Source organism: Peromyscus maniculatus, chromosome 21 (genome assembly GCF_049852395.1).
Source record: "Peromyscus maniculatus bairdii isolate BWxNUB_F1_BW_parent chromosome 21, HU_Pman_BW_mat_3.1, whole genome shotgun sequence".
Taxonomy (NCBI): Eukaryota; Metazoa; Chordata; class Mammalia; order Rodentia; family Cricetidae; genus Peromyscus; species Peromyscus maniculatus.
The window spans coordinates 58,174,132-58,198,947 of NC_134872.1; the positions used below are offsets into that span (position 1 = coordinate 58,174,132).

The 24,816-nt window shown below is 41.9% G+C and overlaps 1 protein-coding gene across 1 annotated transcript; it reads right to left on the minus strand.

Annotated features, from left to right (window-relative positions):
* Positions 1–568: 568 nt before the first annotated feature.
* On the minus strand, positions 569–15,813 carry LOC102912765 (glutathione S-transferase alpha-3). The gene is made up of 7 exons (XM_076557914.1): positions 15,661–15,813; positions 9,097–9,204; positions 7,946–7,997; positions 6,861–6,993; positions 5,676–5,817; positions 2,295–2,426; positions 569–942 (listed from the first exon to the last, which is right to left on the minus strand). The coding sequence occupies exons 2-7, from the start codon at positions 9,181–9,183 to the stop codon at positions 823–825; spliced, it is 666 nt and encodes a 221-aa protein (XP_076414029.1). The 5' UTR covers positions 9,184–9,204; positions 15,661–15,813; the 3' UTR covers positions 569–822.
* Positions 15,814–24,816: the final 9,003 nt, after the last annotated feature.

Here is a 24,816-nt window from a genome sequence, read left to right on the forward strand (position 1 = left end):
AAACCAAGGAATTTCACCATGGTTTCAGCAGGTGCTTGGAAAGAGGCTAAGAAGAACAACTCATCAAAGCAGAACCTGGTACACTGCAGACTAAGATTTTAGACATACCCCTCTCCCAGGACTGTAGGAGAATACATTTATATTACTTTGAGGCACAATGTTTGTAGAACATTGTCATAGAAGCCTTAGGAATGGGACATACAGTGTCCAATTTTGTATTAGGAATTTCCTAAGTTTTTATTACAGTAATTTTAGCTTCTGGAGCTGGATAAATGATTGTATTTGCTCTATTCATCATTCATGCAGCCACAGGAGGAATGAATGCTCTATATTTAACATAAATATACTGGTTGAGTAATTGAATAAGCAAAAGGTTAATTGGTTGTAGGAAACAGTTCTTCACAGTGTGAGTGTGCTCATGCATGTGTGTACTTGGTGAGAAAGGGCATGATCCATCAGGAAAGATTATGTCTGCAAGAGCCAGAACTTGACATGAAGGTTTCTGCTTACCTCTGTTTGACAAGCCTATGACAGCTATTTCATGACAATATTTGAACACTCCAGGGTCTAAGAAGCTTGTTCTGTTTTATTGAAATTCAAGGGAATATCCCAAGAAGTGATGATGATTTCAGTATTGACTACAGCCAAATAGCATCCCACAAATCTACATAGGTTGTGACTACTTGAATTAATGCACAAACCTTAGAAAAACTTGTAAGCTTCACACTAAGCAGGATCAACATTTAATCAAAACACTTCACTGTTGCAAAGCTTTAGAAGAAGGTTGGCCTTGTGGCTGCTGTTCATCCATATCTGCCTGACTTAACTGAAAATCTTCATTACTGATTCTACACACTTCTCATCCTCGAAAGGCTTCCTCTGGCTGCCAGGTTGGAGAAACTTCTTCACAGTGGGAAGGTTGCTGACTCTGGTTCTCAGTGCCTGCAACAAACAAATCAGAGCCTCAGAGAGCAGCTGAAGAAACAGCTATTGCTTGTGCAGCCCTGCAGCCCTGCCAGGCAGAAAACCAACCGGTCCCCTCCATCAGCAGCAGGGTGGAGGCTGGAGACAGAAACCCAGAGAGAATGAAGTTGAGAGGGAAAAAAAAGTGGAGCTTTCCCCCGGTATATCTTAAAGATTCATTCTGTTCAAGTTGTTCCCATCTTCTTCTCTGGACTTTAGTCCTGCAGACTCTTCATTTCTCTAGAAATTAAGGATGAACAGTTTGTTTCTCAGATGTTGATCCATAGACACACCCAAACAGAGAAAATGAAGATCTGGGACAACAGAGTCAGAAATAGTGGTAGAAAAATAGAACAGGAAACCTGGGTCCGGTCACAACCAACCTTCACACTGGGAAAGACAAGTGGGAAGTGCGGGGGGCTGGCAGTATAGCCCAGTGGTACAGCACTGCCTGGTGTATGCGAGGTTTAATCACTAGCACCACACAAAACCAAGACAAGTCATATGATCAGGAGGGTTGAGGAATAGCTCAGTGGACCAAGTGCCGGCTATGCAAGCATGAGGGTGTGAGTTAGGATCCCCAAACCCACATAACGGCAAGTACAACAGTATGTACCTTTGCCCCAGCACTGTGGTGCAGAGGGTGGAGAAGACAGCCCTGAAATTCACTGGTCAGCCAGCCTAGCTGAATAGATGAGCTCCAGGCTCAGTGACAACTCCATTCAAACATTCAAAGATAAGATGGAGAGTGATCCAGCAAGGCATCTTATGTATACCTCTGGCTTCCATATGCATAAGTACATTTATACACACCCATATGAAACATGCATACCTCTCTCTCTCTCTCTCTCTCTCTCTCTCTCTCTCTCTCTCTCTCACACACACACACACACACACACACACACACACACACACACACACATGGGAGTTATTGGATTGGGGAAATATGTCTGTGAAGGAGGCCACTGTAGAGAGAAGTACAATGTTTGATAACGGAGAAACTTGAAAAGGCCTCTCCAGATAGGATCACTGTCAAGAACAAGACTACCACAGTGATAAAGAGAATCTTATCAAAATCAGGATCAAATCCAAGGTGGAACGGGGTGGGGCGGGGAGAAAGTGAGGCCTTGGACTCTTTCCATTGTACAAGACAACGTAGCCTTCTTGAGATAGCATATGTCTCAGACCTAGGGTCTAAAATCTCATTTTGCAGGTACTGCTGGGGGCAAGGGGTAGCTATGAAGGCAGGAAGAAACTAGAAGTTGGGTTAAAATATTGGATCCGACAAGGTAAGATATGGACTGCCCCTCAGAGAACTTGAAATAGAGCACCTTCAGCAGAGGGAAGTTGGCCATAATGGTGGGGTCCAGCTCTTCCACATGGTAGAGAAGTTCAACCAGGTAAACATCAGCCTTGCTCAGCCTGTTGCCAACCAGATAATCTTGTCCATGGCTCTTCAACACCTGCGAGGTTCAAGATGTTAGTTAGATCTTGACAACAACAGCCATTACACTGGGGCCTCTTGGCTTTTTCTGAGGCTCTCAAATCAAATTTCCCCTCTGCTGCCTTTTTTTTGTTGTTTGTTTTGTTTTGTTTTGTTTTTTTTCGAGACAGGGTTTCTCTTGTGTAGCTTTGCACCTTTCCTGGAACTCACTTGGTAGCCTAGGCTGGCCTTGAACTCACAGAGATCCGCCTGCCTCTGCCTCCTGAGTGCTGGGATTAAAGGCGTGCGCCACCACCGCCCGGCCCTCTGCTGCCTTTTTAGGTGTGTATGGAGCCCCACATCTTGCTCTATCCTCTGACTCATGATAAAATCAAGAAGCAGATGTCTCCCCATCTTTTTGTCATCTGTCCTTCACTGCTTTTCATATATGTGTGACACTCCTAGCTTCAGCCCCACTATTTCTTCCTGACCCCCCCCTCTATACACACACACTAAAGGGGTGAAGATCTGACCTTGAGGGTGTTGCCTCATTGTATTCTATAGCTTCTTAGTGGGAAATGGTTTCACCTGTGTGAAGACATCCTTCACACTGAGTAGACTGCTTCAGTGGTTACATTCCTCTTCATTCTGCTCTCCCAGTGCCCTCATATCCATGGCATCAAGAGTGAGCTTGATCGTCATCTCCTCTGCAACACTGACTCAGGCTCTTTATACTATGGCATCCTCTGCAGTGCCGAGGCAACAAAGGGTTAACTGCATGTCTGTCTCCAACTAATTTTGGAATGCTAGAAAAAGGTACCGTGGTGGAAAGAAGAATGTGTAGGTGGGGGAGGGGAGGAATGGACACCTACAACAAAGCCAGTACCACAGGATGCCCGATTTGCCATCAAGTCGATGAACACATGATATCCATGTGTTCTTTAATCTAACTAACCTACCTTCACTTCTTCTTTTTCTTTCTTTCCTCCTTTCTTTCTTTCTTTCTTTCTTTCTTTCTTTCTTTCTTTCTTTCTTTCTTTCTTTCTTTCTTTCTTTCTTTCTTTCTATTTTGGAGACAGGGTTTCATGTAGCCCAGGCCGGCCTCAAACTCACTGTGTTCTTAGCCTAGTCTTGAACTGATCCTTTGGCTTCTATGTCTTGAGCACTCAGCTTACTGGCTTGCATCACCATACCTATCTCAACCTTTGTAGATGAATGATAGTTTTTATAAAAAATATTGGAGTAACATGTAATATTTGCTAAAATAATCCTTCAATGTTAAAGTCATGAAGAATAAAGAAGAAAAACGTCGTAGCACTACCAATTAAAAATAATATGTTGCCGGGCGGTGGTGGCGCACGCCTTTAATCCCAGCACTTGGGAGGCAGAGCCAGGCGGATCTCTGTGAGTTCGAGGCCAGCCTGGGATACCAAGTGAGTTCCAGGAGAGGCGCAAAGCTACACAGAGAAACCCTGTCTCGAAAAATCAAAAAAAAAAAAAAAAAAAAAAAAAAAAAAAAAAAAAAGCCGGGCGGTGGTGGCGCACGCCTTTAATCCCAGCACTCGGGAGGCAGAGGCAGGCGGATCTCTGTGAGTTCGAGGCCAGCCTGGTCTACAAAGTGAGTTCCAGGAAAGGCGCAAAGCTACACAAAGAAACCCTGTCTCGAAAAACCAAAAAAAAAAAAATAATATGTTATCAAATACTTACCAGATTATGTATACATATAGAAATATGAATAACTGCTTGGTAAAAGAACAAAATGACACTGTAATTTATGTAGTTAACAGATATTCAAGGGGTTCTTTGGTTTCACATTACAGGTGACAAACTGTAATCAACAGAGAGCATCTCTTCATGGGATAAATCCTAATCTGTAGGCATCCCAAGGGCCAAGAGGGAGAGTCTGTGGATATGAGCATTTATATTATTCTGTACCCTGGATCAGACACACAGCAATGAATTAGTATTTGTTGAATAAAGGAAAAATAATCTAATGCTAAGTAAGTATTTACACAACAAATGGGAACAATATGAGCTTTTTGCTAAAAATAACTCAGCATTATTGAAACCTGAAGAATAAAGGGGAAATGCCCATAGTCAGTGAAGTAGAAGTGAATGGAACTCAAATGGTTCTTCCTTTATCTGCAAGGCTCCTGCCTCAGTGACAAGCTTAGACATTTTTTTTTGTTCAGTTTGGCCTAACAGTGTCTGATTCTGAAACATGGCCTCTTCATTTATAAATGGAACTCTAAGTAGGATGGTACACATACAACAAACAGATGTACATATGTATATGAAAATAGAACTTTATCCCCTTATTCTTGTGCAACTTACTTTTAAAAATCTGAGAGCAGTGTTGCTAATTCTGGCAGTTATGTTTTTCTTTGTATTTCCTCACTGTCTCTTCCCTTCCGTGCCTCTGACAATATTGTGTAGATACTCTGAGTCCATCCTGAAACAATGCAACACTCTCCTGATGGAGACCTGTTTCAGGCTTCCCTAGACTTGGGGGTGGAATGTTTTCTGATGTGTTGCTCTCATTTTGATGCTCTTGAGCCAAAAGATTACAGTGTCCTGTTCAATCAGGTCCAGCCTTTAGTATGGCTCAGATGTTTACACATTCCAAGTTCTAATTGTGACTGTGAAATCTGTCTGAAAAAAATTCTGTCATGAGTGACAGAAATTTTTTTTTTTTTTTTTTTTTTTGGCGAGAGAGGAGGAACACAGTATTTGCTATAACTGTCAATGGCTCTTTACATTCGACCTTTACACAACACCTTCAGTGTTTGGGTGCTGAATTAACAATAATAAAGTCCGTCCTGGAAGTGAAGACCAATAGCCCAAGAACACCTAGGCCCTTTTCCTCTTGGCTCTGTTGTGCCTGATGGTTTGTATCTCCCACAAATTAGGATGATGAGAACTCCAGCCCACAGCATGATGCTGTTAGTAAGTAGGACCCTGGAGAGGGGAAGAGGTTCTACAGTTTAAGGGCTCATGAATGGCATTCCTCCTCCCAACCAGGGGCCACCAGAGAGCTCTCACCCCCCTCTGCCATTGAAGACACAGAGAGAAAGCAGGCATACAAGAGCCAAGGAGTAAGTCTGGCCAGACACCAACGCAATGTCTTGATTTTATACTTCAGAGCATCCAGCACAGTGAGAAATAAGTGTCTGAGGTTTAACCCACACAATGCTTGGCATTTTTGTTGCAGCAATATTAGCTGCTCAGATGCCCCCTGAGGACTACTAGGCCCTCTGAACGCTCTAAAGGTCAAACAGCGTGCACTCACCTTCTCATAGGCAGGGAAGTAACGGTTCCTTGCTTTGTCCTTGATCTTGGCAAGGTTTCCCTCTTTCTCCTCTCGGGGAATGTAAGGTTGATGGAGAACTATATCATCCAGATCCGCCAGACCTTCAGTATACATGTCAATGCTGAAAAACAGACAAGCATTCTGCTAAAGCCCTCTTGCCTCAGATATTATAGTTGAAAAACATAAAAGGCAGTGGCCAAATAGTTCACCTCTGATGGGACTATGGAGCCAGTAATAATATATTTTTACCTGCTGGTTAGCAATCGTTTCTTTTCTTTTCTTTTTTTTTTTTGAGACAGGATCTCTCTATAGCTCTGGTGGGCTTTAAACTCACAGAGATTCTCCTGCCTTGTCACTGAATTTGCTGGGATAAAGGCAAACACCACCACCTCCAGTAACATTCCCTTTCGAATGATCTAAAGGGCTAGCAAGAAATGTTCCTTTCTTCATCCATCCTTCTGTTAACATTTGGCTCATTTTTTACTGTTTGAACATTATACTTTTTTAACATAATGCATCTATGAACATCCTGTGAACATTATTCCAGAGGATGTATTTTTATTTCTCTTGTGTGTCTATCTGGTAATGGAACTGCTGGGTTATTGGTGACTTGATGTTTAACTTTTTGAGAAAAACCCCATAGTTCCACAGAAGATTTAGTTTGAATGGGGCGGTTCTATCAGGAGAGAGAAAACCTCATGATCAGTTTTGATACCCCCAAGAATCCTCTAGTTCCCATGCAAAGCTTCATGCAACCCTGGTGTCTCTTTACCAGAGTCTATGAGCCACAATCAGCCTGACTGATGTAGATTTACATGGTAACCTAGGGTCACAGCTGCAATTGTCAGAACTGGAAGATCAGCTCTTTGGGGCCTTCTCTTTACTGACAGTCAAAGCTGTCCACCTCTTTTCCCTTTTCTAAAGCTATTGGCTAAATGCTGCTTCTGAAGACCAAACAAAGGGAAACCGAACTCCACCCTCTCCTGTTCTACATGAGATACCCCTAACCTCTCATATTCTTCCCTCAATCCCACAGTGCTCTACTTAGCTGATGTCAGTGTATGTATGCCAAAGCACACAGCCCATTGTGTTCATGGGTCCTTTTCCATCACTCTGTTCACTCAAGATAGGACCTAAATATTTCCCAGAGTAAGTATATCATACAGGGCTCTCTCCTTCATGTCCTTCCCATAGAGGTTGTATTTGGAGGCGATGTAGTTGAGAATGGCCTTGGTCTGCACCAGCTTCATTCCATCAATCTCCACCATGGGCACTTGCTGGAACATCAAACTCCCATCTATTGGATGAAGCAAAGAGAAAAGAAAATAAGATGCTTATGGGCATATGTAATACGACACACACACATATGTATATATTATATATATTCAATCCATGGTCAGACACATTCAAAACAAAAAGTATTTGATGAAATGACAGAAAAATTAAAAATAACTAATTGCTTGATAACTAATTTTTCAGTGTAATCACATTTAATTTTTTTCTGTTTTTAGTGTCCTCTAAGTTCTACCATTTTAACTTTTTAATTTCAGATTGACAATACTTCTGTATGTGTACCACAGGATGTGACGGTGTGTTTACTCATGTTCATGTATAATTTAGGAAGAAGTTGAAAGAGGAATAATTGTAATATTAACTGGTACCCTTAAAATTAAAAAGAAGGTCTCTCGATGTTCATGACATCAAGGCAAGATGACAAACCTGCTTCTGTGTGGGTTTCCTGTGTGTTTTTCACTAACAGCAAGGGTCAGTGTGTGCTGGGTAGGCCCAGAGACCCTCCCCCATAGGTGTGGACCCTTCCCCTTTTCTCTCTCATCCTCCCTCATAGTATTCCACACAATCAACACAGCCTTCCTGTTAATCCTATAATGCAGCATCACTAGGGAATTAGTTTATAAAACCTGATAGAACTCAAGGTAAGTGGCTGACACATTTGCTACTGACATCCAGTGAATTGTATGTGGATGGCAGGTTGTGTGGGAACCCAAGCTAACTGCAGCAAGCATGGGAAGCAGAGACAGGACATTCTGGGGACTTTGGGGGTGGTTTCAGCAAATACAGAGAGAGTTTCAGCCTTTTAACTGAGCTCTTCACCAGATCTGCTCACAGAGACCCATGGCTGACAATTTACCACCCTTTCATCAATGAATGCTACACTTACATAGGTAATGTCTAATGTCTAAAGCTTCCACTAGAAACCCTCTCGGTAGCATTTAGATCTTTGTTCTTACCGTTTCTTAACCTTGCCAAGTCATCCCGAGTTTTCAGAAATTTTTCTTCAAACTAGAACACAGAAAGAATGAACACATCTTTATTAATTAATTCCATTGCATTCCAGGCTTTTCACTTTGATGACTCCTGTCTGCAGATAATATGAGAGAAGGAAGGTATCTTTTAATTTGGCAAGTACACAGGTGGACTAATCATGGCTTGTGGGAATTGAGAGCAGCTCTTTTAAGAAAGGAGCTGTGGTCACAGCACATTGCTTCTCTTTCTTGCAGTTGACATCATCTTTCCCAGCACTCTACCTATGTTGATGATTAAGTCATAGGTTACAGGAATGCCAGTGGAAGGAAAGTGCTGGTCTTTTCTTCGGGCTACCATTTATAATATTCCAGCCTATTCCCCATGAGATCAGAAGGAAGATGTCTGTGTACCCAGCATGGAAGATGGCATAGGCCAGTGCCCAACATCTGCCAATAGGCATGATCTGTAATGACTTAAAAAACAATGATCTGTAATTATTTTTAAAACACAACATTGGAACCATTACAGAGGTAGGTTAAAGTCAAGTGGTGGAATCTCAACTCTAGGCCCCTGATGCTATTTGATAAAATGCTCAGCCCTTCCATTGGTGGAGAATCTGCTTTTTTTTTAGGTCTGACACAGAGGTGGACAAAGAATGGCTCTTTAGGGAGCTAAAGAGTGCCCAAGATAAATTGGAATTAGCCTCTGGGTCTATGGATGCCAAACTCTCCATAGTTTTAATCGGCCTCTGCAGGCTTAGCTTTTTTTGTAGGAATTCTTGTTCATGGGTTCTTTTTGATATCATCCTTTTAGTTCTTAAATATAGGTTAAGTTGATCTTATATTTATGAATAATGTACTTCACCCTGAAGTGGGTGCTGAGAATTGAACTCAGGTCCTCTGGAAGTGGAGCAAGTGTTCTTAAGCCCTAGCAATTTTTCCAGCCCTTCTTTTAATGTCAATGATTGATAATGAAAACAATAATTTATTAGGATAGATCTGTGGGTCACTTAATAGTTAGCAGTTTTTATTTTAGGTCATTCAGTAAGATACTTTGACAGCTCCTGTGATAAACAAATTGAGTTTGGTAAAATCAATTTCATGTTCAACTTAAAATGACTCAAGTCAAAACATACCTCTACTCCAGCTGCAGCCAAGAGCCACCGGACAGGCTCCATCCTGCCCCGGCCATCGAAGTAGTGAAGGATGGGCTTCCCGGCCATGGCAGCAATCGCTTGGTTTTTCTAAACAGGAATGAAACACACCAGCTGTTAAAAGTCCATCCTATGAGGGTGTTTGGACGGCAGCCCTACACTGAAGAAGGCTGGCTTCCTTATGGCAGGGTTGGAGACATTCCAGTATTATGTTCCTCGATCCAAATTGTTACCCATCAAGAACCACCCTCAGATTTCACCAAACCAGTTTAGCATCTCCATTGGTTAAAATGTGACTTTAAAAAAAAAAAAACAAAAAAAAAAAACAACTGGTTCATCGGTCAGAGTGAAGGATAAAACTGTGTGGACGTAATGGGAAAACAGAGGACCAGCAAACCACAGTTTACTGTAGACCTCTAATGGTCCTACCCACTCCACCCCACTCTCTTTTTCTCTCTTCCCTTCCCCTCCTCTCAGCTGCCTCCTCCTCCCCCTCTCCATGAAGGTCTAACCCAGGGCTTTGCCTATGCTTGGGAAGCTCTGTATCCTTGAGCTACAGCCCCAGCCCAGATCTCTTCTAACACATTGCCTGTAATAGTCACATGACCATAGGAACTGGCTATGTCTCCATTTTTCTGTTAAGGAAACTGGCTATCAGATAACGTTGAAGATTGGTTCACAACCACACCAAACCAGTGAAAGACAAAAGCGAAAAATCACATGAGGAATAAAAACAAGAAGGATCTGTATCCTTATGCGTGAAGTCTTATAACTGATCGTATCAAACCCAGAGGACATGGCCAGTAGCATGACCGGGGCAGCAGGCACTGTTCAGCCCTTGGGCTGTTAGGCTGGGTTTGATCAAAAGCAGAGGTCAGGCTTCAAAGGGTCTGTTGTACCAAACGGAGGGAGTGTGCTGAGAATAACTCAGCTGCCCTCTGAAACAGTCATATTCTGCCCACCACATAGAATGCCAATTCCTTGCCTCTTTGGGATGTGATTTTTCTATCTTTGTGTTTTTTTTCTATCTTTTCTATGTTTGCATTTCTATGTGAAGTCAAGGAAAAGGAGTATTGCTGAATTCATTTTACAGAATACAAGTTCAATACAATTCATTTTACAGCCAAGTTCAGTGGTGTCCATGTCTGCCACTCTGGGCACCCTCATCAGTTCATCTTCATTTTATCCTAATAAAATAAAATCACCTACTGGGACTTATAAAATTTCTTTCCAGTGTACGGCTGTACAGACAGAAGTTTCCAGAGGAGCCTGCTCAAGATGAAGCACCTTTCCAGTATTCACTCTTCTGTTCAAAACCAAGGTCTAGGTTATATTAGTTGTGGTATTAATTTCAAAATATGGTGGAATCTCTAGGTAGGTTATGGAATCCACTTTTTTAAAAAAATGAAATAGAAAAGGATAGGAAGTGTCACTGCAAAAAAGGTTAAGGACATGGATGTGTTTTCAGTTCAGTGTGTGTAACTTGTATGTGTGGACATATGCACATGTATATGCTCATTCGGTCATTGTGAATGATCCTGCTGAGTCCATAAAGGAAATTTGATGTGTTCCCCCCCCCCCATCTCAGGCTTCTTGGAAGTAGAACACAGCAAAGGAACAGTGAATAAAAAAGCAGTGTGTCCTGGGATAGATGGAGCCAGTGAGGTCATGAGAGTAAACTAAACACCCAGGAGTCACTGAGACCAGAGGCTCCAGCACTGGACTTGGGGAAACTCCCTTCCCCCACAGACCCAAAGACTGTTATAAAACATTACATTTCTTTTGGTAAAGTTTTGATGTTGTGCAGTTTGAAACAATCTCCTTGTCTTTACCAACAGATTATTTTTTTAAAAATATGTGTACTTAGATTTAAAATAACAATCTACTTTAAGAGTGTCACTTAAGATGTAGAGCTCCTAAGCTCCAACCTTTCCATTATAAAATCTGTTGGAAATGCGACCACTCCGTCCTTCTTACTATTTAGAACGTGAGTATTGCATGTTCTTATTAGGGGGATAATTCAGCAGAATGAAAGGGAGAGTAAAGTTCACTTGGCTTCAGGTATTTGACTGTTGGGGACACAGAGCCAAGTGATTCAAATCTGCTCACTAATCCTATTATTATTGATAGAGGATCGAGTTCCACAGTATTTCATCATATGCTCCTCACTCTAACGTTCTCCAGTTTCCAAACAAGAGCCTTCCAAAGGTCGATTCACGGCCAGGACAAAGAGTATCACACAGCCTCACAGAGTCCACAGAATGACAATGAGAGAGACTCAATGACTTGATGGGGTCTCAACATGTTCCCGAGTCACAGTCAGTTCCCAGGAGTAACTGCCCTGTCTACAACCACCGTGGGAACAGCTCATAGTGCTTGACTTACAGAGGGTTTCATCAAGTTCAGTGAGAAACATTACACTCCCACTCTCACAGCATTTGATTACTGACTTTCTCCTGGTACAGGTCAGGGCTTCTCCACTCCATCCTGGAGCCCTCCCTGAGCTCCATGCTGCTCTCCTGAGGACCTACTGCCCATTTCCCAATGTCCTTCAGCCTAGACAAGGTTGAAGAGGGAATGAGAAAGCCTCTAGTTTATGAATGCCCTTCTATGAACAGCTTTTCTGGAACTCCAGAGAAAGAAAATTTCGTAAAGGTTTTCAGTGCTTTACTTTGAAAACTTAAGGAATTCAGTGTGGTGAGGACAACATACCTTTATTTGTTCCATTAAGAAAACTGGCTTCTGCATGTGGTGATACATGACTATAATCCTAGTATGTAGGATGCTAAGGCAGGAGGATAAAGAGTTTGAGGCTAGGTGGAAATATATATATGTATATATATATATATGTATGTATATAAAATTTGTTTTGTCTAAAAATAACAACAGCAAAACAAAATACAAGGAAGCAAAAATAATAGGAAGAAGAAAATATGTTTAAAAAAAAGGAATTCCTCTAAAAAAAAAAAAAGAACAAATCTATAGTGATTCCAGTAGTAAATAAGGGGAGTTACATCTCTGATGATTCATAACATCTGGCTAAGAGTGGTACATCCTTAAGAGGTAGAAGGAAGTCTTACCCATAAATCCTTCCATTTAGAGACACATGGACTCAATAGATTACTAAATCTGGGTCTCAGTTTCTCTTCTGACTTTAGAGATAGTTACACCTGCCTACTTTCAGGGGGCAAAGAGCAGTACAGAATCCATGCATATAACATTCATAATAGAAACTTAGTACAAGCATGTTCACCGTTGCCCTAGTTCCTAGGAGACAAGCATGTGTTGGAACATCAGCCATCCCATCTGGAGCAATTGCAATGCATCAGGGGATGATCATTGTCTGCTTTGGTACTTTCCCTGTAAGGTTTTACAGGAATTCATGTGCCTCTTGCAAAGCTGGCAGAGCAGCATGTACTCAATAGTAACTTCACATCATCTGTCTCTAGGGACCTCCACCTGTCATCCTGATTCAGATGGATAAGCAAGTGAGAACCATAGGAAAAGGCAAGTCTTCTAAGACAATGGGGATGCTATCCCTTTCACACTGGGGCTGGGGTGCTACTTGCCAGAAAGAGCAGATTTTGGAAGGCTGAGATGTGTGCCTTCCTCCCTTCAAATCAAGACCACATCTCACAAAAACACTACTGTGCAGCATCTTGCCAGCCTGCTCCTCTATATCATCTATTCAATATCCTTTTCCACAGATTTATTTCCTGTGAATTGTTAGACCTGGTTATTTTGACACCTGGACTTTCAGCTCCCCCACCCCCACCCCGTGGTAACATTTGTTTCATGGCATTGTTGACGACCTGTGCACATTCTAACGACCTGTGCATTCCAGCTAACTGCCAAATGCTCCAGTGTTTGTCCTTCCCATTCATACTTCTCAAGTGTTAGCTCTTGAAAAGTCAGCTCCTTAACTGATCCTCAGCCAGAGCTTAGGCTGCTTCCCCAGTGCAGAGGCTGGGGACTCATTGGACCATCACAGACTGAGGGTAGGGGATATACATATGAAATACTGTACACTCTTGGGTTGTAGAGGTCATGAATCCATCTCAGCACACTAAAATGGAGAGGGAAGCTCTTCACAGGAAGAGTAAGCCAGTCAAAATGGGCAGTGTTATGTAGCTATTTCCTCTGAATTAAAAGATAGTCATGTAGAGAGAAGAGCTAAGCTTATGTTTGAGTCTAAGGAAGCTAAGGAAACCTAAGAGGCCCAGGAAGATAATAAAAGCTACAATATTCACAAGCCCCCTCCCCAGGGTGATAAAAGTAGTGAACAATTGCTGGGAAAGGATTGTCCACTGGACCTTCCTACAACCCAGGCAGGAAGCTCTAGGAGGCAGCTTTTGAGTCATTCATTACCTGTGCCTTTGAATTGATGTGCTCCTGTAATTAACCTCAGTAAAGTCCTTAGTTCCCCAAGTTGGATGTGGATGAAATAGTTGCCTTCATTTGTCAATGGTGCCCTATCTGGGGTGAGGAGATACTTATTCAGGTCTCCCCAGGAAAGGTCACACAACTGACAGTGCTGCTGAGGTTGGGGAACTCTTTCTGCCCTGCCATTTCTCTGCCGTGCCAGGAGATGCCTGAATCCTACAGAGAGGATGTCACTGGTGATCTGCTTCATTACTGCCAAGACTAGATGACATTCTACCACTCCTGACATGGAAAATGACTTGTTTCTACAGCAGTAAGTCTCAGTCTGGATTTTCCCAGCCTACATAGCTTTAGGACATTGTTGCTGGCAGTGGAAGATGTGGCTCAAGGCTGCCAGCTGTAGCAGCTGGAGTTTTACTCAGAGACTCTGCTCACTGGAAGCTGGGATACTTGGACTCATGCCCCAGAGAAGAATTTCAGGGTATGTCACCAGAAAGCAGTGTTGGAGTTCATGAAGAAAAGGCCTGCCTTCCACTCGAGGCTCAGGGACCTTCTACATGTGCAGGTCCAGTAGAAGAGCAGGTAGAAAGAGCCTACAAGCAGGAGAATGGGGAGGGGTGCTGTGAGGTGCAGTCCTCCTCCATGACATGGCTGTTGCCTACTTGAACCCATTGCCACCATAGTTACCTGCACATAATCAATGCAGTTAAAAACTCCAGTGTGAGATAGAAGGGCTTCCCAGTGCTCCACCCCTGCTTGAAGAGCTATTGGGGACTGACAGCTGCTGAGGCAGGAGAGTCACTTCACTGGTAGGTTGATGATGACCCAGTGGATGATTCCACATCCTTGTGTATTTGGGCAAAACTAAGTGGACTCAGTGGGTAGCAAAGCAAGAGGAGGAAGTTGGGAGGGAGGTGTGTTGAGAGGGGAAGCAGATGGAGCTGGAAGGAGGGAGGGAGAGAGGGAGTGGGGATTGGATATGGCCAAGATACCCTGTACATATGTTGAAAATAAACTGAAAAATCACTGCCTAAAAATTGTTTTAGTATAGATTTTATTAGAGAGAGGGGGGAGGGAGGAGAGGTTAGAGAGCGGGAAGGAGGGAGGGAGAGAGAGAGAGATGGAGGCAGAGACATGGAGAGAGAGAGGAAGGGGAGTGTAGAGGGTGGAGGAGGACTATTTGGGGCAAGGAAGGACAAGAGCAGAAAAGGGGGCCAGAGAGGGTAGCCGGGATACATAGGGTCAAAGTACAATGATATACTTGACTGCAAGTATCTGGATGAACTCAATTACTTTATACAGTGAGTTTATACTCAATATTTCTGAAAAAGAAAAGAATAGTTGTGTATACCCAAGTGTTTGTATGGGCAGAAAGAGGGAGAGAGTAGGAGAGAGAGCTGCATTAACAATAGCTATCCAACATAGTTGTGTTAAATATGTAGTTATGACGACCTAGAGGATTAAAAGGTTAGGCAACATGTGTAGGTATGCTTATTTCTATCCAAAGCGTTTCCCCATAATCAACTAGATTGTACATGGTTTTTGAGGCATATTGCTCTGATATACGGTTTATGAGGCATTTTGCACTGGATTATAGGCAGATAAGAGAGAATACAAGTCAAAAATGGTTAATGATCAACGCAGATGTTTTGATTGCAAACACAATTCATGATCGTAATCAAAATCTCAGCCAGCGGAGGTGAGGAGTTCATTTTTTCTTCCTCATCTCTTTAATTCTCCTTGTCCTTATGTCTTGCCTCCACATCACAATTCACAGCCGCACATTGGTTTCCTCTCTAGAGAAAGCCACTCCAGAATTACTACCACACTCTCTTCCCTGGACGGAATTCCAGTGTGCCTGGGCTGTTACCCGCTCTCTCTCCTCCTTAGGAAGTTAATTTTTCTCTTACAATTCTGGCACTCCAATTTTCCAAACCCTTCATTTTTACATCTCTGTAACAGTGTATCCAGCAGAAATGGAATTAACAATTGTTAGACTGCCCTGAGTGCACCAAATGTTCATAATGCGAGTATAAAACATATATTTTCTTGTGCTGAAGTATTTTCTAGGTGCCAAAGTGTGTGTGTGTGTGTGTGTGTGTGTGTGTGTGTGTGTGTGTGTGTGTGTGTGTGTTAGGAAAATTGATTTGATATAGCACTTACCTTTTTAAAAAGCTGTTCCCTCTAAAAAGCTCTACAACACATAAGAGTTCCTGATGTTTTATAACTATTTGTTAATTTGAATAAGCCCTTCCCAGGCAGGGGCAGACAATCCAATAAGAGAAAAGCTGCTCCCACACTGCCCAGAGACCAGAAGTATCCACCAGAGATTAGAAGGAAAATGCAAAGTCATGCCTGTGTTGCTAAAATTTTGGTTAATATGTTACCTCTTCAGGGCTGCCAGTGGAAAATTTGAAGAACAGAATTCAGACAGATTTAACTCTGTGTCTCAGTGAGGATGGACTTTCATAAGAAATTCCCTGTGAGGTTTCCATGAGTGGCAGGCAAGGGCTAAAACAAGCAGGAAATCTCTGCTTAGCTAAGCTGGGAGATGCTGTAAAGAGCTAGCTATTGGCACTAGGTAGTATTTCTGTTGAATGGGCTACCAGGTAATGTACAGAGCAAATAGCTGAGTTTCAGATAATAGTGATTATTAATATGAGTATGTCCCAAATATTGTGGGAACGTGCTTATGCTAAAAAGAGATATTTTCTTTGAAATTCACATTGACGTGGGTGTCCTGGATTTTACCTTCTCACCAATAGGCCTTTGGATGTGGTTTGTGATCAACTCTTCTACCTTCAGCTACTAATGCATTTTCTCAATAATGGTGCCTCAGGTTATTTTCACATTATGTGCTTAATGTGCTTCTCTCATGGGCTTTTGTGTGTGTCAAGTCCCTATAAATGGGCATAAAATATGACCATAGAATCAACTCATTCAATTAATTTAGAATGCTTACAGTAACTTCTAACAGAAAGTGAAATGGTATACCCAACCACAAATTATCCATCATTCTCATTCAGAAATTGCCATGTTTTGTCCACTATACTGTAGAGTAAGTTAAATTTATAATGTGTCTCCCTCAAAAGATAGGCCCATGTCTAAATCCCAGAATCTTATAAATATGAATTGAATTTGGAAAATGTTCTTTACAGATGTACTTAATCTGTGGAACTCAAGATGAAGCCATCTTGAACAATCCACATAAAACCTTCAATCTAGTGGCAGGTGCCTCCATAGGAGCAGAAACAGATGTGAACATGGTGAGCTGGTGAAGAAAACAGGTCAGTGACGTTTTCCACAGACGTCTTTCTTCAGTTCATTTCACATAATGAGCATTTTGTCTGCAGGTATTTCTGTATACCTCCTGCATCCTTGGTACCCACATTGGTGAGAAGATGTCATCAGATCTCCCTGGACTGGAGTTTGGATGGTTGTGAACTGTAATGTGGGTGCTGGGAATCAAACTCAGGTACATGGAAGAGCAGCCAGTACTTTGACACTGAAGCATCTCTCCAGCACCCACAAAGACACTTTTAAGACATTCATTTCCAGTAATTCTTGCTTCTGTGTTATACATTAGGCTTATACATTAATGGGTTTATACAGTACAGGGAATGACAATGTTTCAGATTCTAATTTGCAGTGATCTCTAAGTAGATAAAATTAAAACATAGAATATGTAGATGGAAATGAAGCTAGGAATGATGAAAGTCTAACCACAGCCATGACCGATTCTCACACAGAAAGAAAAAACTGGGGGATTTGGGAGGATGAAGGCGTGTGTATGGAGGAGTTCTATGCAGACAACAAAACTGTAGCTCATCTAACAGCCTGGGCTGAGAGATGGAGAGGGGATGGATGCAGAGAGCAAGACAAAGTCCAACCTGGAAAGTGTGAGATCAGGAAAGCCATCTGTGTTCTCATCCATGCTACATTGTGACAACTAAAGGGAGTTCTTCTGCATAAATATGTATATATCACATATACACTAGCCTCTTTTTTTCTTTTATCTAAAAGTTCTTATTTTTGCTGAGGCATACTTTAAGCCTTTGTACCTTAACATTTTCTTTCTGGGAGTTTTTTTTTTTTTTTAAGGTAAAGTTTGTCAAACATCACACATTTTTAAATCATAATGACTGAGTGGTTATTTAGTACATTTGCAATGTGGATAAACCGTCCCTTCTATACAGGTCTAGACAGTTTCCCTGACATTTTCCTGTTCAGTTGCTACTTTCTCTTTCCAACAATCTCCAGGGGTTCTCTGCTCTGACATTTCATGTAAACAGAATACAATGCATGACTGCTCTGACTTCTTCCACTTAGCATAATCATCTCAAGATTCCTCCACTGTTGCAACATGTATCAGTGCATCATTTTTTCTTATGGACAAATAATATGTACCACATATATGCTATTTTTTTTTGAGACAAGGTTTCTTTGTGTAGCTTTGTGCCTTTCCTGGAACTCACTTTGTAGACCAGGCTGGCCTCGAACTCACAGAGATACGCCTGCCTCTGCCTCCTGAGTGCTGGGATTAAAGGCGTGTGCCACCACCGCCCGGCTAATATATGCTATTTTTAATTGCACCAATGTGCCTCTCTAAAACATTGTGGTGATTTTATAAACAACCACAGTTGATTCTCACACCTCAGTAGGTAGAATGGTTCTTTCTTTTCCTCCTTTAACAGACCATGGAATGGAACCCAGTGAATTATACATACTAACCAAATGCTCTATCACTGAACTGAGTCCACAGCCCCAAGACAGTAATAATTGGGTAATGCCATTAAATATTTATTCATTAATTATAGTTGTAATTCCAGAAAAAAATGCATAAATTGTTTTATGCTTTGTTTAAATCACATTTAAAAAAGAATCTCAAGTTCTGTTAAGTCTCCTCATGTAGTTTTAATGTATTATATATTCTTTGATGTGTATTGATGTAATCATCAGATTAAATATATTTATGCATATCTTCAAAACTGAAATTTTTATTTAAGGCATAATTCTAGAAATATATTGCAGCAAAATTGCCTTCCCATTGATATAAGTGTTAGGTAGGGTCACTTTTAGGACTAAGTTAAGCTGTTCCAATCAGAGTCTATCTCTAACATGGTACAGTCAAGAGTGACCAGATGCAATTCATTCTGCCTGTCAGAGCAACAGTTTCTCGATTTGCTTGTACACACATAAATACATGTATCAGTGAACCAAACCATGAGAGCATAAATGCATGTCACGAGGGACGGTTAAGAGGTATCAACTCTCCTGAAGCACTGTGTGTCTTCTTTCTGGAATGTTCAGAGGAATTTCTGAAATGCCTTCTTGGTACGAATCTATTGGGAGCCACTCAAATTTTATCAAACAGTCTCATGAATCCATGGGATGAGATATGATTGTCTTCGGCTGGTTCTCAGGTCAGAGATTACAGAAATAATGAATATATGGGGGTTAGTGTGACGAGAAAGAACTGAAGAAGCAATACTTACTTTAACTCTTAGTGATCACACCCCCATGCTAGCTGATGACTTCTGGTGTTTCTCATGGTCTATGTAAAACTCCAGTGAACTTTAGGCATGCACCACTGAAGATCAGGACAGTTGCTGAGAAATATGCCTTTTCTCCATCATTTGAACACCGTAGCATATGCTTTTAGATGGAGGAGGTCAGATATTGTGCAGCGCCTCTTGATATGTAAAATGGAGATGTAGTTAACTGAAGATGTGTGAGGCACTGGCTGGCAAACCCACCACAATAAGCCCTTTTTTAATAGAAAAATTATGCTTTAAATAACAATGAACAGTATATTATAGCAAATACACAAGCCAAACCCAGTTGCTTACTGTCTTTATCAAATGTTAGGAATTGGGGCTGCCGAGACAGCTCAGCAGTTAAGAGCACATTTTGCTCCTACAGAGGCCCTGAGTTTGGTTCCCAGCACCTATGTGGGGCAGCTTGCGACAACCTACCACTCCAGCTCCAGGAGCGCCTGACAGCTTGGATCCCTGCAGGCTCCTGCACTCATATATACATACCCCTATACAGAGATACATGCATATATATGATTGCACATAATTAACAAAAATCAATCTTTTAAAAAGCATTTGTGGGATAGCCGGGCGTGGTGGCGCACGCCTTTAATCCCAGCACTCGGGAGGCAGAGCCAGGCGGATCTTTGTGAGTTCGAGGCCAGCCTGGGCTACCAAGTGAGCTCCAGGAAAGGCGCAAAGCTACACAGAGAAACCCTGTCTCGAAAAAACCAAAAAAAAAAAAAAAAAAAAAAAAAAAAAAAAAAAAAAAAAAAAAAAAAAAAAAAAAAAGCATTTGTGGGGCTGCAAATGACTCAGCAATTAAGAGCGTTTGTTACTCTTCCAGCAGATGGATTCAAGTTCAGTGCCCAGCACCCACATGACAACTCATGACTGTCTGTAACTCCAATTCCAGGGGATCTGATACGCTTTTCTGGCCTCTGTGGGTAGCAGACATAGATGCAGCACTCAGACATACAAGCAGGCAAAACACTCACACACATAATTCAAAAGAAACCTTTTATAATAAAAGAGTTAGGGATTGTACATAATTTCATACTCTGGTTTTTATAGAAAGGTTAGTGGATCTGTTTACACTAAAATCACCACAAATCTGGCCCAATGTGCTGTATTTTGATTTACAATGGCTACTTTGTATTCGCTGATAGAAAATATTCATCTCCACCCTAATCATACAGTACCACTGCCAATTATGAGGCTCATCATTGGTTGAAATGTTCTCATGTGCAGTACCACAGTTGCTACCTCTGTCTTAGAGTTGATGAAACCATGTAAAGAGAGGGAAAAGCCAAGTCTACCCTTACACATGCTCAGTTATGGACGTGAAAATTCACATGCAGGGTGCAGGAATAAAATAAGGGCAGATTTGGGACACACAAGACTGTCAGGAGCGATTGTCACGAGCTATTGTGGGCCATGACTCAATTATAGCATATAGCAATTGATAATTCAGATACCAACCCACCAGAGGAATCATTCTCTGATGGGAAACCCCGTCAGCAAGGCTTATAGATCACTGACTCTGAAAACTATTGCTTTCATCTGTAATTCAACTTATGCAATAACTGCCATGATATCTCCCCAGCACCATGCATTTTCATGTAATATGTACATGTAATCTCATGATTACATCTCAATCTGGCGGGCACACCAGTTTTTAATGTAGGATTTTAGGTTCAGTAGACTACTTTTAGGTCCTGAGATTCAGGTAATTAAAGGAAAAAGGCTGTTAACTGATTAACCACGTCCAGATATTATTAATCACACTTAAGAAATGTGATACAGCACACACATTCTTTGCCTCTTTCTTAGATCTCTCATTGGTTTAGTTTTGTCCCTTGTAACCCTTGTAGCTGTCCCTTTAAGAGATAGCCAGAACTTTTTACAGCTGCAGCTGTGACCAGTCATCAATTAAGCTGACTAAGCTTTTGCCTGGTGTGACTCTTATCATATCTACAAAGACTGCTTGTCCCTGAGACTTTGCTTTGTAGCTGTAGCTTTTTTTTTTATTACTAACAAGTTGCTAATGAATATATATGTATACACACACACACACACACATATATATATATATATATATATATATATATATATATATATATATATATGCTTGGGAATTTGTAATGCAAAAATAATGAAGAGCCATGGAATGAAGAGCATTTGCCTGTGTGTGTGTGTGTGTGTGTGTGTGTGTGTGTGTGTGTGTGTGTGTGAAATTATTATAGAAATCTTATATTTCCCTAATCTTGGGAAGCATTTTTTCTTCTTGAACCCTGGGTAGGGGCTGGGAGCTGGGCTCTCGGACCCTACACAAGCCCCTGAGAACCTTGGAGGAGACCCTGCAGTGAGAGGCTCTCACCAGTGGCAAGGATAAGGAGGAAGCAGTCCCTCTTCTCTCCTTGGCTGTTAAGCCACATCTGAGTCAAAGCAGACCTCAGACTGGGCTAAATGTAGTTCAAAGTTGCAAATTCTTTACCTAGTTTCTAATTTCCTGCTCCTACAGGAAATTTGTGTTATAACCCTGGAGGGTGTATTTTGCTTTGGGATTTAGGAAAGGGGATGTTCCTGCATTCACTTACACTTAACAGCAGGGCAGATGAACGGGATGGGGATAACACTGGCCAAGCATCAGTCACACGCTGCTCAAATTAGTGAACTTGCTTTCATTTTACTCCAGAAGAATCAGTGAAGGTAATGATTGCCTAATACATGGGCTGCACTAGCAATTCAAACTATAAAAGGAGAGGAGTTCAAAGTGCATGCAATGATTAGGGCAGTATTTCTTAACCTGTGGGTCATGACCCCTTTGCGATTGCTTATCAAATATTTAGAGTTCACATATCAGATACACTGTATATCAGATATTTACATTATAATTTAAAACAGCAGAAAATTACATTTATGAAGTAACCAAGGAAATAATTGTATGGTTGGGAGTCACCACAACGTGAGGAACTGTATTAAAGGGTCACAGCATTAGGAAGTTTGAGACCACTGGACTAGGGGAAGGGTGAGCATATAGATTGCTGAATCAATAGGAAATGAGACCAAGAGAGCCTGAAGTCAGGGGTCTCACCTATGTTCTTTGTTCGTGGTGATTGTGCAGGAGTGACGCTCCTCTCTACAGGTCAGGTGTCATGTGCATTCAGTTGATTTGTTTGGCTTAAAGACTTCTCCAGATTTAGGAAGCTGAAGTCTAATTGATGTATGATAAGATTGCAACGTACCCTTGAACACAGTCTCCAGTCACCCATCCTCAAGCCAAACACACTTATCTTGTGATGGGAGGTCCTCTCCAGTCCTCTGCTTTCTGCCTGTGGCTTCTTTTTTCTGTCTACAACACACACCACCTATGCTGGGGGCCAGAGCATTCTGATCTTTTTGCTTCAGGCTTATGTCTGTTATACACTACAACCAAAGGTGGGAAGATCTACAAAATTAGTCTTAGAATGTTTTTATTCTGTGTGTTTGAGTGTCCTGGTGTGCCTTTTGTGTACCTGGTGAGCAGGGAGGCCAGAAGAGGGTAATGGATCCCGCAGCACTGAAGACACAGATCTTTGTGGCCACATAGGGGTGCTGGGTCCTCTGGAAGGGCAGCCATGGATCAAACTGCCTAGCCATCTCTCAAGCCCCTACAAAACTAGTTTTGCTAGATTAAGCAACAACAACTGTAGTTTAGTTTTTTTGTGTGTTATACAAGTGAATGTGTGCATACAGACCTGTTGTGTGGACTTTGTAAGGACAGGAACATGTTGATTAAGTTCAGTCAACATCTGATATATGTTGTTCTGCCTTAGCAGTGTGGAAAACAGGACAGAGCAAAGACCCAGACAATGAAATTCAATGGCTCCAGTGACACTTGTGGCTTGAATAGAAACACAAGGACTCATTGGAAGCAGCATTCTCAAGGCCTGGACTCAGCTACAGATGGTTACACAATTCCCCAGACTGTTATATAATGCCCCAAAGTACAAACTGTGCCTAGAGAACATCCAGAGATTTTCTTGTGTGGAGCCCTAATTTTTTATGATTGTCCAATTTCCTTTTTATGCATTTAATTCATTCTTTGAAATTTTTATTCATGTGTATAACGCATTCTGTCTGCTCTCATTCCTTCCATCCTCATCCTCTTCCCGTCCCCTCCTCCGAAATCTCCATCTCTTCTCCCACAAGTCCATTTCCACCCTGATGCCTTTTTGTTTAGTTTTGTGACCCACTGACTTTAACTGGGACCAGCAGTGTGGCTATGGGTTTGGAGTTGTCCATTGGAACCTGATGTGCTCACCATTATGGGTTTCATACACAACTGAAGACAAATACCGTCCCTCCTCCGGAATCCATCTGTTGCTAATAGCTCAGTCCGTGAGTCCCTTCCCAAAGGTGAGGTCAGCTGTTGACAGGCCCAACTGTGTGCCAGCCCAGTGCAAGCAACTGCAAGTGCTGTGAGATCATGTTTCAAGTGCAGTTTTTAAGGAAATGTATTTCTACATAACGGGGGGGGGGGGGGGGTGTTCTGAAAAGAAAGATGTGTGACCATGTTTTAAGTATCTGTACTTTTAAATGTGTGATTCGAAGTTTTAGTGTTTTTTAAGAAGACATTTAGAAGTATACTTTGCTTGTTTGTCTTGTGACTGGATATTCTGTACACTGTACTGGAGACTCTACACTGTTCTTTCTGGCCAGAGAAATGGAACCACAAAGTCCAGCAGAAGGCAAGGGAGGGTGAAGCTGACGCTAACCAGTGAGGTGTGTGAAGTATTAGGGACTAAAGCTCAGACACCACCAGCTTTCTGTTGTTAGTGACTGAGGGCCACGTTACAGAAGAAATGAATTTCCCTTCCATCATATCTTATCCAGTGCTCTTCATTAGAAACCACTTCCTCCTACTTATATGAGGATCCAGAGCCTGGCCTATGACTCCGGGAAAGGTGAGCATATAGCTTCCTGGACCAATAGAAAATGAGACCAAGGGAGATTAACTGACAGGGGTCTCATCCATGTTCCTCACGCATACTCAGTACTCAGAGAGGCTGTCTTCTCCATAACCTCCCTAAGAACAGGCACTTGTGTTCCGTTTACTCAGAAGTGTTAAAGGCTCAGATGGAATCTACTCACCCATATACACACTGAGTGTCAGGTACCTGCTTGGGCCCTGATTTCAGGTCAGCTTCTCCACTCCTCCATGGAGCCCTCCTAGTTCCCTGATCCTGCTGTAGATTTTCCCAGTCTGAGTGTGTGAGCCAAGTACAGTTGGAAGAGAAGGGGATGTGGAATATCTCATTTGTCTTTATCATGTGCTCCTTTTTAATATTGCTGTTTTAAATTTAATCTTCTTGAGACAGGATCTCTCTGTGTAGCCCTGGATGGCTCAGAAATCATTATATAGGCCAGGCTGATCTTGAACTTATAGAGATCCACTTACCTCTGCCTCTCCAATGTTGAGTTTAAAGGAGTGCACCACTACACCCTTTACATTGGGGTCTCTGTCCTGGGAGAAGCATTTCAGGGATTTTTTTTATGGGAGTAGAACATTAGTAAACTTCAGCTTGGGTTTACTTTGACAACCAAAAAACCTGGTTAAATTGAGGGCATGCATCTATCTGTGTAAGGTAATGGGTTTGTTTAGAAACACATGGTACCCATGTCAATTTTGCTGGAAGTTCAAGGAGTTCTGTTTTTGAAGGTACCTTGTTTCTTACCAGAGTGAAGGGAGATTTATAGATGAATCTCAACTCTTAGCATGAGGAGCTGTGCAAACTTGGAA

Coding starts and splice junctions, on each gene's coding strand:
- LOC102912765 (XM_076557914.1), bottom strand. CDS start 9,183: ATGGCCGGGAAGCCCATCCTTCACTACTTCGATGGCCGGGGCAGGATG. Junction 6,994..7,945: donor CTTGGCAAGGTTAAGAAACG/GTAAGAACAAAG, acceptor TTCATCCAATAG/ATGGGAGTTTGATGTTCCAG. Junction 943..2,294: donor CCAACTTCCCTCTGCTGAAG/GTGCTCTATTTC, acceptor TGTTTGTTGCAG/GCACTGAGAACCAGAGTCAG.